Below are 16318 nucleotides of genomic sequence, written 5' to 3'. Positions count from 1 at the left end.
CCAGGCTAAGGTGGGAAGATCATATCATTTGAACTGGGAGGTCGAGGCTACAGTGAGCCATCATCACACCACTGAACTCTGGCCTGGGTGACAGACAGAGATCCTGTCTTGAAAATAATAATAATAAATAAATAAATGAAAATGGCACAGGGCAGCAGAAGCCTACAACCCCCTCCCAGGGCAGCCCCTCTCCTGCAGTCCGCCCTGCAGACTGGGCGCCTGCTCAAGTCACGGGTAGGACAGGAAGGTGGAGGGGTGGGTGTGCAATGTCCAGAATGTGCAGGAGCCCAGGACGGCCTGGCCTGAGCTCCCTGTTTGTAATGCGGGCCCCGTCCTGAAAGGGAACACTGCTTCCACACACTGGACACCAAACGCTGCTTGGGTTGCCCCTGGGAGTGCTGCCTGTTTCCACTGGGGCCCCGGCCGATATAAATGCATGGAGCAGATGCTAGGCAAGGAACCACCCCACGCTGAAAGCCCAGACCCTCACTCTAAAGCTCCTGAGGCAGGCATGGTCCCTGGGCTGGGCAGGCAGCTGTGGGTCCCTAGTCCGCTGTCACTCACTCTTGAGTGACGGTGTCATCTTGGTTGGGTCTCCCACCCTCCACCCAGAATTCTCAGCGAGCATCACTTTTCCCAGAGCTGGTAGGTTGTTGTTGTTTGTTTGTTTGTTTGAGATGGAGTTTCACTCTTATCACCTGGGCTGGAGTGCAGTGGTGTGATATTGGCTCACTGCAAACTCTACCTTCCGGGTTCAAGTGATTCTCCTGCCTCAGCCTCCTGAGTAGCTGGGATTACAGGCACCTGCCACCATGCCTGGCTAATTTTTGTATTTTTAGTAGAGACGGGATTTCACCATGTTGGCCAGGCTGGTCTTGAACTACTGACCTCAGGTGATCCACCCACCTTGGCCTCTCAAAGTGCTGGGATGCCAGGCGTGAGCCACCGCTCCAGGCCTGGTTTTTGGTTTTTGTGAGACAAGGTCTCACTGTTGCCCAGGCTGGAGTGCAGTGGGGCCGTGATGGCTTACTGCGGTCTTGACCTCCCCTAGCTCAGGTGATCCTCCTGCCTCAGCCTCCTGAGCAGCTGGAACTACAGGTGCATGCCACCTCGTTCTGCTAATTATTTGTGTTTTCTGTAGCAACGGGGTTTTGCCATGTTGCCTAGGCTGGTCTTGAACTCCTGAGCTCAAGTCATCCACCCACCTCAGCCCCAAAATGTGGTGGGATTACAGGCATGAGCTGCCGCACCCAGGGCCTGCAGGTTTTGCTGGCCTTGTGTTCCCCATCTGGCAGAACAGGGCAGCCAAGCTGTGTGTTAGCTGAGGTTCTGTCTGTGCAGAGACGGTCTGGGGGGGAGCCAGGCAAAGCCAACAGTATCCTTACCCGCCCAGAGAAGCTGGGAGATGCCACCACAGCCTCACTTAGCCTCTCCTCTAACCGCTGTCAGGAAATGTGCGTTATGAAGCAGGGCCAATTGATGGAGATGAGATTAGATTTGCACTAGACTAGAGACAGAATAACATAATTGGATGCAAATTGTGCATGAGAGAAAATTGTAGGCTTGAGTAATCTAATCATTCCACCACCAGGTAGAGCATCTAAGATGTTCTAATTGAGCTGCCCAGAAGCAGTGTTAATTCCCATTTTCTATCCCACAAAAGGCAGGGTCAGGACTTGAGCATTTGGAAGCTCAGAGCTCCGCGAGCCCTCCACGGCACAACCAGCCCCTGGTTGGGCACCGTCCCTGACCATCGACTGAGCTCACACTCATTCCTTTCCAGGTCGTCTCTCCCTCCTCCCCCCTTCCCACATCTGAATGTCCTTGTGTCAGGCACTCTGCAGGTCTGCTTGCAGAGCGAGGCAGGCATGGCCCCTCTCCAAGAGGCTTACAGTGTCAAAGGTGGCCAGAGATGGGCCGGGCCTTCCCTGCCCAGATCCTTCTCCCCACCTCCCTTAAGGGCAAGAAAAACTAGAATTTCCCACAGATGGAAAAGACACACTTCCCAGGCTCCTCTGCAGCACATGTAGGACACACTTCCCAGGCTCCTCTGCAGCACGTGTAGCCACACCAGGGGATGCTGACGCAGGGCCAGATCAAGGAGCCGTGCTGAGCCGTGGCAGGGACATTGGGATCTGGGGCCAGGGAGCGTCATGGACAACGTGCAGGGCAGAGAGAGCTACGTGTGCCGGAGCTGCCTTTAGAGAAAGCTGACTGCAGGGCTGACTGCGGGGGTGGGGAGCGGGTGAGCCCCTAAGAGCCAGCTGGAAGGACAAGAGGGGGCTCAGCTCTGCTCTAGAGGCTGCTGCCCGGCCTGGGAGCAGTGGGAGGTGCCATTCAGACTGAGCAGAGCCGACTGGGCCACCGTTGGCCCCTCTTCCTTCCCCATTCTGCCCCATGGCTGCGCGCACCTTTGTGCTCCTTAAGAGCGAGAAAATCACAGGACACAGATCCTAAGGGCTGCTGCGTCATGCCTGCCTGGCCTTGTGTGTCTGGGTCCGGCCCTGAGCCCAGGGATAAGGAAGAATTGCAGCCTGAATGAATGTACGACTGGCTAAATGTGGCCGGCCTCTGCGCCCACACTCCAGGAGTGCACATGTACTTGACGGAGTTTCTGGCATAGGCAGGATGACCTCTTTTGGGAGTACAGGGTGTGGTCTCAGTCAGGGGCCCCCTCCATGGTCTGACCACAGCCCTGGCCAGAGCGCTGCCGACGCAGCCTTGCCCAGGAGTATGTCGTGAGGTCTGGGTATGACACAGTGTCAAGGCGGAGGGGGTCTGTCGAGAGGCCAAGATGCTGGTGGGGTCAGTGGCAGCCAGAGACGTAGACAGACGGAGCTCAGGGACGGTGGGGCCTGGCCCCCTCTCTGGATGGAGAGACCACGGTCTCTATCAGAAACTAGGGTGCCAGCAGGGGAGGGAGTGCAGCCTGTGTCATTTCCATATGGAAACTCGAGGCAGGGCCCAGGGAAGCACATTTCAGGGCTACAAGTAGGAGACAGGGAAGAAGGCAAAGGACTCGCGACTCCCACTCAGGGAAGGACCAGCGTCCGTGTCCCGGCTCCAGGAAGGGTGGCACCGAGGCAGGGAAGGTCACAGGGGCAGAGCTCAGGGTGGCCTCAGAACACTGGGGCACAGAGCGTGCATGGGGGCCCCATCCCCTCCACAGGGGAAAGTGAAGACTGGACCCTCAGAGGCCACAGTCAGGCCGGCCTCGGGGTCGCTGTGCTGCTCCTGAGAGTAACAAGGGCGTGAAGAACTAGATGTCTGGACACATCTGTGTGTGTGTGTGTGCATGTCCACGCATGTGTGCCTGTGTGTCTGCGTAGTGTGTATTCGTGTGTGCGTGCCCGTGCGTCCACGTGTGCATGTGCGTCCGCATGTATATGTGTGCGTTCGCCTGTGCGTGCATGCATCTGCATGTGTGTGTGCGTCTGTGTGTGCATCTGCATGTGTGTGTGCCTGCATGTATGCATGTGTGTGCATGTGTGTGCCCGCAAAGCTCCCATGTACAAACACAGAGAGGGCAGTGAGGAGGCCGCACACACAACTGCTCTCTGGGGACCGTGGGTGTGAACTCACAGCCACTAGCTTAGCGTGTGGCCCCAGCCTTCTGCGTCACTTTCACACTGTTCAGGGAAAACCAACCAGGTGGTGTCTGTGTAAACAGCACAGCCGGGCAGCCTGGTCCTCCCAGTGAACTCAGGGACTCGGCCCGGCTCCGAGGGAGGCCTATGATGCTGGGTCCGTGGAAAGCGGGTTTCAGCCAGGCCATTCATCAAGACCTGTGCAGTCTTGGGAATCCCATCCGACCCCCAAGAGCCTGTAAAATGGGGGCATCATCCTGGTGTTGCTGGCTTGGCTACTGACACCCGAGCATGCCCAGGGCACCCAAGGCGTGAGCCTGCTCGCACCCCCAGGCCCTCCCCTTTCACAGAAACCTTTCCCGAGCCTGTTCAGTCCTCTCTTCCTTGTGGGGGTCACAGGAGCTCAGGAAATTCACCACTTGCTGGATAAGGCATAATTTTCATGTTATTGAACCCAAAACATTCTTTTGTTTTGAGGCAGTCTGGGACTCAGAGTCCCAGGCTGCCTCTCCAGGTACTCCCTGGCCTGCTCTCAGTGGCCACACTCCCCTACAAAGACCCTCATTTTGTGGGTTTTTTTTTTTTTTTTGGAGACAGTCTTGCTCTGTTGCCCGGGCTGGAGTGCAGTGGCACGATCTCGGCTCACTGTAACCTCTGCCTCCGGGGTTCAAGCAATTCTCCTGCCTCAGTATCCCAAGCAGCTAGAATTATAGGCGTGCACCACCATGTCCAACTACATTTTGTACTTTTAGTAGAGACAGGTTTTCACTATGTTGGCCAGGCTGGTTTTGAACTCCTGGCCTCACGTGATCCGCCTGTGTCGGCCTCCCAAAGTGCCGGGATTACAGACGCGAGCCACCGCGCTGGGTCCTCGGACCCTTGCTTTGAAGCAGCTGTTGTCTTGGTTTCCAGGGTGTCAGCAGTCCTCTGCCTGGAGCAGCTTCACCGCGATCGATTGACTTCGGGGTCACACGGCCTTGCAAGGCCATCTTCTTACAAGTACACCAGGCCCTGGATTTAGGGTCCTCACCTGGGGCAACTGCATTTTATGTAACTAATGACATCCATGAAGACCTCATTTCCAAACAAAGTCATATTCTTTTTTTTTTTTTTAATTGAGATGGGGTCTCACTCTGTCACCCAGGCTGGAGTGCAGGAGTACAATCTTGGCTCACTGCAGCCTCCGCCCCCCGCCCCCACCCAGGCTCAAGTGAACCTCCTACCTCAGCCTCCTGAGTAGCTAGGACTACAGGCACGTGCCACCATGCCTGGCTACTTTTTTTTTTGAAATGGAATTTTCGCTTTTGTTGCCCGGGCTGCAGTACAATGGCACGATCTCGGCTCACTGCAACCTTCGCCTCACAGGTTCAAGTGATTCTCCTGCCTCAGCCTCCCTAGTAGCTGGGATTACAGGCATGTGCCACTACACCAGGCTAATTTTTTGTATTTTTAGTAGAGATGGGGTTTCTCCATGTTGGTCAGACTGGTCTCGAACTCCCGACCTCAGATGATCCACCCGCCTCGGCCTCCCAAAGTGCTGGGATTACAGGTGTAAGCCTCCACGCCCGGCCTCATGCCTGGCTACTTTTTTGTATTTTCAGTGTAGACAGGGTTTCACCATGTTGCCCAGGCTGGTCTCGAACTCCTGAACTCAAGCAATCCACCCATCTTGGCCTCCCAAAGTCCTGGGATTACAGGCATGAGCCACCGCACCTGGCCTAATAAAGTCACATTCTGAAGTGCAGGGTGGACGTGAGTTTTTGCAGGACATCAATGAATTTGGGGGGGATACCCGTCCAGGCCTAGGGTGGACGTTTTTGCAGGACATCATTGAACTTGGTGGGGGACACCCATCCAGGCTTAGTGTCCCCAACAGTGAAGCCTTTATAATCACAGCCTGAATTGTACACTTTGAATGGCTGACTCATGTGGAATGAACTGTTATCTCAATAAAGCTGTTACCAGTAAAAACAGAAATAAAAGCCAGGTGTGGTGGCTCACGCCTGTAATTTCAGCACTTTGCGAGGCTGAGGAGGATCACTTGAGCCCAGGAGTTTGCGACCAGCCTGGGTAACATGGCAAGACCTCATCTCTACAAAAAAATTGTTTAATTAGCCAGACGTGGTGGTGCGCCTGTGGTCACAATTACTCGGGAGCTTGAGGTGGGAGGATTGCTTGAGGCCAACTGATTGAACAGAAGTTGCTGTGAGCTGAGATCACACCACTGCACTCCAACCTGGGCAACAGAGTGAGACCCTGTCTAAAAAAAAAAAAAAAAAAAGAAGTAAAGAAAGATAAGTCTGGCCGGGCACGGTGGCTCAAGCCTGTAATCCCAGCACTTTGGGAGGCCGATATGGGCGGATCACGAGGTCAGGAGATCGAGACCATCCTGGCTAACACGGTGAAACCCCGTCTCTACTAAAAAATACAAAAAAGTAGCTGGGCAAGGGGGCGGGCGCCTGTAGTCCCAGCGACTCGGGAGGCTGAGGCAGGAGAATGGCGTGAACCCGGGAGTCGGAGCTTGCAGTGAGCTGAGATCTGGCCACTGCGCTCCAGCCTGGGCAACAGCGAGACTCCGTCTCAAAAAAAAAAAAAAAAAAAAGAAAGAAAGATAAGTCTGTCTCCCCTCTCCGGACTCTCTGGCAGGGGCATGGGCTTGGTGGGAGCTGGCATGGATGGGGGCATGAGCAGGGCAGTGCGCAGGGGTCCAGGCTGGCCTCGTGGAGGTGAAGGCTCTTTCAGGGACAGCCTGAGTCCGCATGTTGTGGGGGTATCTCCTCAATGCAGTAATTTAGGCAGAAGTCCAGCTGGGCTGAGGTGTCTGTAATACCAGAGGCCTCCAGAAAGTGCAGACTACCTGATGCTGGCCAGGCCCGGCCTGATCCCCACAAGTGTCTTGGAAAGGTCCTACCAGGGTGGAGAACAGGGGAGGCAGCAAACCCTGAAGGTGAGTCCCTCCCAGCGAGTGTGAGACAGGTGTTTACTGGCACCAAAGGAGGACCCCCAGCCCCAGGGAGGTGTCAACAGCCACGCTCTGCCAGTGGTGTCCCAAGAAGCCCCACGAGCCTAACAGCCCATTGGGTCCCTTCTCTTACTTCCCGGCTCCCCTCCCTCTGCCATCCTCACCCCCAAGCCACTGGAGCACAGCCCCTCTATCCTAGGAACCCAGATTTGAAGCCCTAAGCCAGCGTGGCCTCAAGGGCACGTCCTGGACTTGGGGCTGGCCTTTCCCACCCACTGGGGAAAGCAGCCCCAGCTGCAGTCCTCACAGGGGCTGACGCTTCAGGGCCAAGCATGTTGCCTGCTGGATATTTGGCTCAGACCCTTGGGGCAGGAGGTGACTGAGCCAGCAGGTGCCCCACCCCTGGACACGCTCCAGCTTGGAGGCTAACCCGCCGTGTTGGCATCTGATGAACCCCAGTTCCAGGAAGGCCTCTAAGATTTTCAGCTCATCTATTGTTCCTTGTGTAAGAGCAGGTACTTACCCTAAATCCTGCCCTTAGAGCAAATGACTGGGATGCTTATCTGCTTCAATTGTCCAGCACATCCCTGCTGAACCACACAGACCACACCACTCCCCTGAGGTACATAAGCCCTGGGCTTGGCGGTGACGCGTGGGCCCCAGACACAGACGTGGCTTCTGTTCCTAAGTCCCTATTACATGTTTCTTTCTGATAAACTGTCTTTCTGAGAAACCGGATTGGGCAGCTTCTTCTTCTTCTTCTTCTTCTTTTTTTTTTTGAGATGGAGACTTTGCTCTGTCTCCCAGACTGGAGTGCAGTGGTGCGATCTCGGCTCACTGCAACCTCCGCCTCCCGGGCTCAAGTGATTCTCCTGCCGCAGCCTCCCGAATAGCTGGGATTACAGGCACCTGCCACCACGCCCAGCTAATTTTTGTATTTTTATTTATTTTTTTTGAGACGGAGTCTCTCTGTCGCCCAGGCTGGAGTGCAGTGGAGTGCAGCTCACTGCAAGCTCCGCCTCCCGGGTTCACGCCATTCTCCTGCCTCGGCCTCCGGAGTAGCTGGGACTACAGGCGCCCTCCACCTTGCCCGGCTAGTTTTTTGTGTTTTTTTGGTAGAGACGGGGTTTCACCACATTAGTCAGGATGGTCTCGATCTCCTGACCTCGTGATCCGCCCATCTCGGCCTCCCAAAGTGCTGGGATTACAGGCTTGAGCCACCGTGCCCGGCCAATTTTTGTATTTTTAGTAGAGATGGGTTTTCACCATGTTGGCCAGGCTGGTCTTGAACTCTTGACCTCATGATCCGCCCGCCTCAGCCTCCCAAAGTGCTGGGATTACAGGGGTGAGCCACTGCGCCCGGCCAAGGGCAGCTTTCTTTGGCCTCTCTGCCTCTTTGGACTTTGGGATAGGTCTGCATAGGCATCCCCCGCAGCAGAACACACTCCATGCTAGACGTGGTGGGCTGCATCATGGCCCTCAAAGAGGTCCACATCTTCATCCTCAGACCGTGTGAATTTGTGACCTTATCTGGCAAAAGGTACTCAAAGGTGGGATTACATTAAGGATCTTGAAATGAGAGATGACCCTAAATTATCTAGGTGGGTCCAACATCACACAGGGTCCTTCTAAGAGAAAGGGAGGAGGTCAGAGTAAGGGAGAGGTGGAAAGATGTGGCACTACTGGCTTTGTTGATGGAAGGGGCCGTGAGCAAGGGGATGCAGGCGCCCTCCAGACACTAGAAAAGGCAGGAAAAGGATTCAGCCCCTCCAAGCCCCCAGGAGGAACCAGCCCTGCTGACTGCTTTTAGACTCTTCTGGCCTCTGCAACTGTAAGAGAACAAATGTGTTCCTTTAAGCCATTCAGCTTGTGGAAATTTGTCACAGTAGCCTTAGGACACTTTCATGCCAAGCAGGATTAGGCCTGTAGGCCCAGAGTAGCCACCACAGGGGACGGGAGCAGTGCAGGCAGCAGTGTGCCAGACAAGGAGCAAATCCCGTAAACGAGGCAGCAGACACCCTGCCCCAGCCGCCCTGTGCCCTCCCCTGCATGCTCTGTGGTCTGGGGTCTGTGGCTCCTGGTGTCCTCCACAGGGAGGGGCGTCCAGAGGGGAGCCTCATGGAGAGGGGCTGGTTCTGCAGCCCCCGGTTCCGCCTTCTCCTTGTTCTTGGGACACAGCAACCAGCCTGGCATTGCTGGATATTAGTTTGCGGGTTTATTGCACAGGTGCACATGAGTCAGGGGAACACGAGATCGGCCAAGCCAGAGGCCCTGCAATGTCACCACCCAGGTGTGAAGGAGCCAGGTGGAACCCAGGAGGAGCAGACGCCCTTGGCCAACACCCGGAGCTGGACCTCAGAATCGCGCAGGGAGGGCAGGGAAGGGAGCCCCTGCCTCCTATCCCCGAGGGCTCTGACCTGGGAAGTCCTGCAGGAAGCCCATGCCGGGACACCCAGGCTAGCCCCCCCAGGCAGAGAACAGAGCACAGGACGAGAGGGGGCCTGGGCCCGGCAGGCAGGGGCAAGGCATGCTCTTTCCTCCAACAGGGAGGTTTCTAGGGAGTCAGCTGCCCCCATCTCCAGCAGCAACCCCTAGCGTGGCTGGCGGGGTACTGGGTGTTCAGCCAATCACAGGTAGGGAGCTCCTGGGATGGGATGGGGGGGAACCATCACGCCTCAACACGACCAGCACGAAACAGACGCAGCCTACACAGTGCTGTGGGAATCAAGGCTCACAAACATCCGCAGGACACACGCAGGGCCGGCCACTCCGGCAAACAAAGTCACCCCGAACCTCGCGGGGGCAGCACTCCCTCGGCAGGGGGACCACGGAGGCGACAGGTGCTGACACCTCTGAAGAGCTGAGCTCCATTCCAGGGAGGGGCCAGGCCACGCCGCAGTCCTCCCGTTGGTCCGGTTCTGCAATCACTAGATGAAGCTCCGGCTAAAGTTCTGAATCAGGAATGATGCAGCCATGAAGTTACAGGCATCCAGAAGGTCACCACACACCTCACCCCCTTCAGGGGCCTGCGCGGAGCCAGCCGAGGACTCAGGTCCATTCCCCAGAATGTCAGCACCTCCGCCTCCCGTCACCAAGAAGGGGCTTCAGATACCTCATGGGGACCTACAATGGCTTGAGCTTGACACAGGTCCTCCTAGCTGCTTGACACGCTTTGGGACGCACTGGAAGGGTCTGTCAGGCCTGCTGAGGCCTCTTTTTGTCCCACCAGCCCTGCACCCACCTTCCTCCTGCTAGGGGCTGGGTCTTGGGTTAGAGAGTCACTTGAGGGCAGCCGGGCGCGGTGGCTCACGCCTGTAATCCCAACACTTTGGGAAGCCGAGATGGGCGGATCACGAGGTCAGGAGATCCAGACCATCCTGGCTAACACGGTGAAACCCCGTCTCTATTAAAAATACAAAAAATTGCCGGGCGCGGTGGCTCAAGCCTGTAATCCCAGCACTTTGGGAGGCCGAGACGGGCGGATCACGAGGTCAGGAGATCGAGACCATCCTGGCTAACACCGTGAAACCCCGTCTCTACTAAAAATACAAAAAAAAAAAAACTAGCCGGGCGAGGTGGCGGGCGCCTGTAGTCCCAGCTACTCCAGAGGCTGAGGCAGGAGAATGGCGTAAACCCGGGAGGCGGAGCCTGCAGTGAGCTGAGATCTGGCCACTGCACTCTAGCCCGGGCTACAGAGCAAGACTCCGTCTCAAAAAAAAAAAAAAAAAAAAAAATTAGCCGGGTGTGGTGACGGGCGCCTGTAGTCCCAGCTACTCGGGAGGCTGAGGCAGGAGAATGGTGTGAACCCGGGAGGCAGAGCTTGCAGGGAGCCAAGATTGCGCCACTGCACTCCAGCCTGGGCGACAGAGCGAGACTCCATCTCAAAAAAGAAAAAAAAAAGAAAGTCACTTGAGGGCTTCAGAAGCCAGCTTGCAGCTCAAAATGAGGACAAAGGTGCTTTCATCCACCTTCACGGAGACGCTGGCTTCGCAGGCCGGTGGGCGAGGCGAGGCCCATGTTTTACTTAGGACAGGTTTCCCAGGCAGTACCCAGGCCGTGTGGGGGCTCCCCAAACACAGGCTTAGGATGGCATTCTCCCCTCTCCGTTCCCACCCACCTATCTGCCAGACACTGGGCTCGCCCTTGCTGTCCATCCCAGCACTGATGGACAGGACAGAGATGCGTGGGGTCAGTGGCCCTGTGGCACTGGAAGGCACATCCCACCAGAAATGGGCTTCCTGTTGCATAAAGACCAGAAATGGCCTTGTAGTGAACTGGTGGATGGGAAGAAAGGAGAGGCTGGCATTTGCGGGTGCTGTTCCCACCACAGCCCTGAAGCTGGGGGCCCCCAACAAGGCTTGTCCCAGGCAGGGGGTCAGGGATGGATGGGACATCTCTTGCTCGGGGACAGGGTCCTGCTTGGCTCAGACGGTGGGAAAACTTAAAAACACCTGTTTATTCTGCCAGAATTGAAAGAAAAATTCCAGGAAGAACTTTTTATTAATATAAAGTTTTAAGATATTGACCAGTCAGATCTAAATTACTAATTAAACTCTGTTTTAAACAAATGAACACACTGTGTTACAATGAAAGGCAGGAAAGTGGTTTTAGACGCAGATCGAAAACCAGTGTCTTCACGCACTGAGAACAGGAAACATTCTGCTCTGAGAACGAAGTGCAGAGTCGACAGGAGACACACATGCGACAGAAAGCCCCCAGCGGGAGTGACCGTGCACCCTGGCGGGTCGTGGGATGCCCGGGCAGTGGCTTGGACACAGCTGCCACGCTACGATGCCTGCTGGGCCCTGCAGGAACAGGGGACACACACAGAGCCCAGCCACGCATTGCTGAGCATGGCACAGGCCACACACACCGGCTCCTCCCACCTAACAGAGAGGAGTCGCACACTGGAAAAAGTCCCCTAGAAGGATGGCTCATGTCCATCCTACCGGGGGGATGGACGCAGGGACCCGGCCCTGGCTCTGGCCTGGTGGCAACCCCTGCTGGTAGAGGCAGGAAGTATGCAGCTGGAGTCAGAAACTGAGGTGCTGTCTATAAAAATTCCAAGATTCTGCCGGGTGCGGTGGCTCACGCCTGTAATCCCAGCACTTTGGGAGGCCGAGTTGGGTGGATCACCTGAGGTCAGGAGTTCGAGACCAGCTTGGCCAACATGGTGAAACCCCGTCTCTACTAAAAATACAAAAATCAGTTAAGCGTGGTGGCGTACGCCTGTAATCCCAGCTACTCGCAAGGCTGGGGCAGGAGAATCACTTGAACCCGGGAAGCGGAGGTTGCAGTGAGCCGAGATCACACCATTGTACTTCAGCCTGGGTGTTAGAGCAAGACTCCATCTCAAAAAAAAAAAAAAAAAAAAAAAATCCAAGATTCCCACCTCCTTCCGCCTGAGACGGCCAGCACCTGCACCTGCCAGGCAGGAACACAGGACAGGCCCAGCTCTGCCCACGGCTACAGGGCCACAGAGGCTCAGGCCTCCTTCCCTGTGCAGGGAGTCCGGAGGGGGAGCGGCGTCCACCCAGACCCACCAGGCCAAGCTCCAGTCTTCCCTGGCTTAGGGCTGACAGACTTCCGGGCAGTGAACCTGGCCTCCCAGAGCCACCCTATCCAGGGCCTGGGGTCCTTCTGGGCTCCCCCTCGGCCTGGTCATCAGCATCCGTCTGAGTGCTCGGTGGATGGACATGGGAACGGCTCTCCAGGAAGTCTCAGTGGAAGCCGCTGGCCCGGCAGCCAGAGGCGGTGTGGAAGGAAAAGGCTCAGCAGGCACATCCCTCTGGCGGCAGAGTGGTGTCGGGGGCCACACAGCTCTCCCCTGGACTCAGAAAGCCAGGTTCAAAGTTCTCGTTTCCCTGTCTGCACATAACATGCTCTGCTCACTCACAAACTCCAGTTCCCCTGCTCTGGGCCCAGGCAGGCAATCCACAGGGAGCGGTGTGTGAAGGAGGCCCATGAGACCAGGCGGGCAGCAGGGGAGAGACGGAGAGATTCCTGGCTACCCGGGCAGCACAGTACAGTGCGGCCACACGGTAGGGGCACCTCCGATCTGCATAAACATGGACCCTGCTGCCCCGACACAGGTGGCCCCATCGGAAGGCAGGAAAGACAAGGAGAAGAACTCCAGTCACCAGAACACTCTCAACCTCCTCTTTTCACACAGTTAAACTAAAGAGAGAACGAGGCTGGAGCCAGGGCAGGTGGATGGGCAGGGCGGGGAGCTGCTCGGGGCCCAGCAATCTGAGGGCCATCTATACCACCTTCCCTGGCCGGCGCCCTCCCAGGGCCTTGCACCCTGCACCCTACTGCGGGCTCTGCCTTCTCTGACACCAGGCATGACAGAGGCCTGAGCGCAACCACCTCGTTTTTATTTTCTTACCTCGGGTGGCGGTGGGGACTGTTACCCCAGGGGCTTGGCCTCCCACCTGGTGCAGGCAACTCTCTTGCCTGGTGACCTCAAGATGGAGACGTCCCTCACCTACTCATCAGCACGGCTAAGCCAAGCCAGCCTCCGTCCACGTAAGACCAAACGTTTCAAAACTGGCTCTAACGAGCTTAAGAACAGGACATGAAACGAAGCATCACACTGTACCTGTTTACGTGTATTGAAAAAATAGCAGATGCAGATAATAACCTCGGCAGGACCAGACAACAATTTAAAATAGATTTTAAAAAGGATCCTATCGTGGAATTCATCCTTATGATCTACAAGGAGAAGTTTGAAAAACTGGATTAAGAAAGTATTAAAATTCTGTACCCTGACAATAAGCAGGCAATGTTGGACCAATACAGCTCTCCCCTTAAAATAAATTCTTTTCATTATTTTGCATGTTATTAACTATGGAAAGTGAAAACAAAGATCAACTCTAATTTGGATCCAAGCCATATGGAAACCCACTGCCAATGCCCATGGCTACCTTCCTGGACGAGAAACTGAAACTCAGGACCACCGGGGGCCTCTGCCCAAGTCGTGAGAGACGAACATGCCCGGGTGGAAATGGCCCGTGGGCAAGGCAGGCTCCAGCAGCTCTGTGGTGACAGCAGGCAGTCTGGGGAGGGGATGCCGGACACTTCCCATAGAGGCTGACAATTTCCACAAAAGCCCTGCACCCACAAAGCCACCGTCTACTCTCAGAGACCCCTGATGTCTTTCTCCTTAGTCACAGCCCAGGCCTCTCCTGGCTCGGCCGACACAGCCAAAGAAAACAGAAGAGAAGTTTCGGATTGTGCGAGAGAACTCAGGATTTACAGGAGGCGCCTGCGGGGACAGCCATTCTCCTAATTCTTGCTTAATATAGGGAAGTCCAAGAACTAAAGCTGATGTGGGGACTCAGCCTCTGAAACGAGCTTCAAAGAACCAAGAATCAAAGCTTGCTCGCCAGGGCACACCGCCCGTAACACCCACTGCATGGGCACAAGGGGCCTGACACCGTGTTCTCATGCTGGGCTTTCACCAGCTCACAGAAGAGGCATTCAGGTTCTCTCCCCCGTGCTATATGTGCTCTTGGTGTTTTAAAAAAAAAAAGAAAAGAAAAAGAAACGCTTTCCTGGGGGCTGGCAATGTGGCACACGCCGCGGTCTCCACTTGGCAGTGAGGGTATTTCCAGCTGAAGGCCCTACGGAGGCCCAGGTGGCTCTGGCGGACCCCTGCACTCACACAGCGGGAGGCCGCCTCCCCGCCACGCTCTGGCCACAGCCTTCCTGCTTCCTGCTGGTGAGGCAGCGCCCTGCAGGGACCAGTGGCCCTGGGCAGCAAGGGGCCTGCCACCCGTGTCCTCGAAGCCAGGAAACATGGCTGGGAAACCTGTGTCTGACTCACTGGTTGAGGTGAGGGAGCCGGGCGCTCTGACACACACTCATGGACACATTCAGAACGAACAGAGTGGGGAAGAGTGGAGACGGGGGTGGGGGGTTCCATATAAACCTGCATCTTTTCGCCTTAGGGCATTTTTCAACAAAGAATGCACTCCTGGCAAGCGAGTCTTTCTAGAAGACACTGGAATGGTCTCACAGGAGGGTGTGGGCTTTGGGAGGGGCCCGTCTGTGGGGAAGGTAGTGGGGTGGGGGTACCCCTTGGAGAGTCTGCTTCCTAGGGGCCCCATGGGCCCCCACTTCCTGCATCTCCCTATTTCTCTCCAGCTGTGGCTTCCTTGGAGACACAAACCTCTGCATGACCCAGAGGTGGGGTGCAGGGCTACAGGGGTGTGGTTGAAATCAAGGCAGGCCAGAGATAGGCACTGCTGCCTATAGCTATACCTGGAGGGACCCCAAACTCTGGGCAAAGTGGGGCCAGGGAGGTCACTGCTAAGCAGAGGATGACAGGACTTGTCAGAGCTGGTGCTGTGGCCTCTGCTGCCACCCCAGCCTGCCCAAGGGCCTGGGAACTGCCGTGCCAGCAGGGGCAGGGGGCGGGCACCCCTCTGTCCTGTCTACAAACGCTGTGGCTTGATGTGCTGTCACGGGCAGCACGTGGCAAACGTGCAGTGCTCAGCCTGCTGCAGCACGGATGACTGGAGCTTCCACAAGAAACCTGACGGGGTGGCTCTCTGGAGCTTCAAAGCTGCTCTCGGCCCAGCACGGACCTTACTGCATTAGCATCTTCCTCACGTCGTGCAGCAGATTCCTGGAAGACGGCCATGGGCTACAGGAGGTCCTGCGGATACCTGAGAGGTCTGCGGACCGACTTGAATTTGCTGGGGCCTGGGAAAGTCCCTGTCGCTGCCCTGTGTGCGTTCGAGCAAGCTCACATCAACCCTTCCATACGGTGAAACAACAGCCTAAGATCTGAAATCCCCAGGGACTACATGAGCAGCAAAGTAAGAAACAAAAGTTCAAGTGCAAGAACAAAGAGGCTATGATCAGAATGACAGTCAAGATATCTGGCAGAATTCTTTCTGACCCCAACAGTTACCACCCAACTCCTTCTCAGAGATGCAAAGACAGAGGCCACCCAGGCCCAGTCCACGCACAACATGGCCCCTGTGTGGTAGCGGCAGCCAGGGCCCACTCGAGGCTCCAGGCGCAGCAGGCTCGGCCTCACCCACTCACCCTCCCACATGGAACGCCTCTGAGTTGGCAAACAGGGGCCTGTCTTCCTGGAGGCCCAGGAGCCTTGTGGGGAAGAGAGCTGGGTTTTCAGATCACAAATTTCTGTGACCGCTTTGTTATTTTCACAAAGCACGACTGGCACATTTCACAATGAAGACCAGCAGATGCCGGACACTCATGAAAGAAAAAAATATCAAGTTTCGGTCATGGCTCTAAGGCAGACGTTACATGTTTTCACAGGGACAAACATGGAGACACCAACGCGCTGCGCGTCACGGGTGAGTGGCGCGGCCCTCACAGCACCGTGGCCTGGACGACGATCTCCGGGTCCTCGATATCCCTTTTGCTCTGCACCATCCGCAGCTCCAGCTGCATGGGGCTGGGCTTCACTCCTTCCCCGGCCTGGGCTGCGGGGCAGGCAGAGTTCCCATCTCAGAGGGGCTCCCACTGCTGCCTGCTGCCCCCACTCTCAAAGGCAACACCAGCAGGAGACACTGGTCACACCTTCGAAACCAGCACATGCCGGCTCTTCTCTCCCACCCACTTCAGGACCCAGGAGCCCATGCAGCCCACGCAGCCTGGCCACCGTACCTTTTGCACACTGGATGGTCCTCTGCAGAACGTGGTGCAAGGCAGACACGGTCTTCTCACAGGCCACCTGCAGGGAGGAGAGACTTGCTGTGCCCCAGCCCACGCACGACACCCGACGTGC

General features: G+C 56.2%; 1 protein-coding gene and 1 pseudogene across 1 annotated transcript in view; both read right to left on the bottom strand.

The window, feature by feature from the left end:
- Positions 1 to 6150: 6150 nt before the first annotated feature.
- Positions 6151 to 10943, bottom strand: LOC139363020 (uncharacterized; annotated as a pseudogene).
- Positions 10944 to 15817: 4874 nt separating this feature from the next.
- Positions 15818 to 16318, bottom strand: part of LOC105472558 (pyridoxal kinase) — a 43435-nt gene continuing 42934 nt past the window's right edge. The window contains exons 10-11 of the mRNA XM_011725928.3: positions 16198 to 16264; positions 15818 to 16013 (exon numbers count right to left, since the gene is read on the bottom strand). Of these exons, the coding sequence (XP_011724230.1) occupies positions 15901 to 16013; positions 16198 to 16264 (180 nt within the window). The 3' untranslated portion in view covers positions 15818 to 15900. The remainder of the gene's footprint in view (positions 16014 to 16197; positions 16265 to 16318) is intronic.

This window comes from Macaca nemestrina, chromosome 4 (assembly GCF_043159975.1).
Source record: "Macaca nemestrina isolate mMacNem1 chromosome 4, mMacNem.hap1, whole genome shotgun sequence".
Lineage (NCBI taxonomy): Eukaryota > Metazoa > Chordata > Mammalia > Primates > Cercopithecidae > Macaca > Macaca nemestrina.
This window is presented reverse-complemented; position numbering and strand designations above follow the sequence as displayed.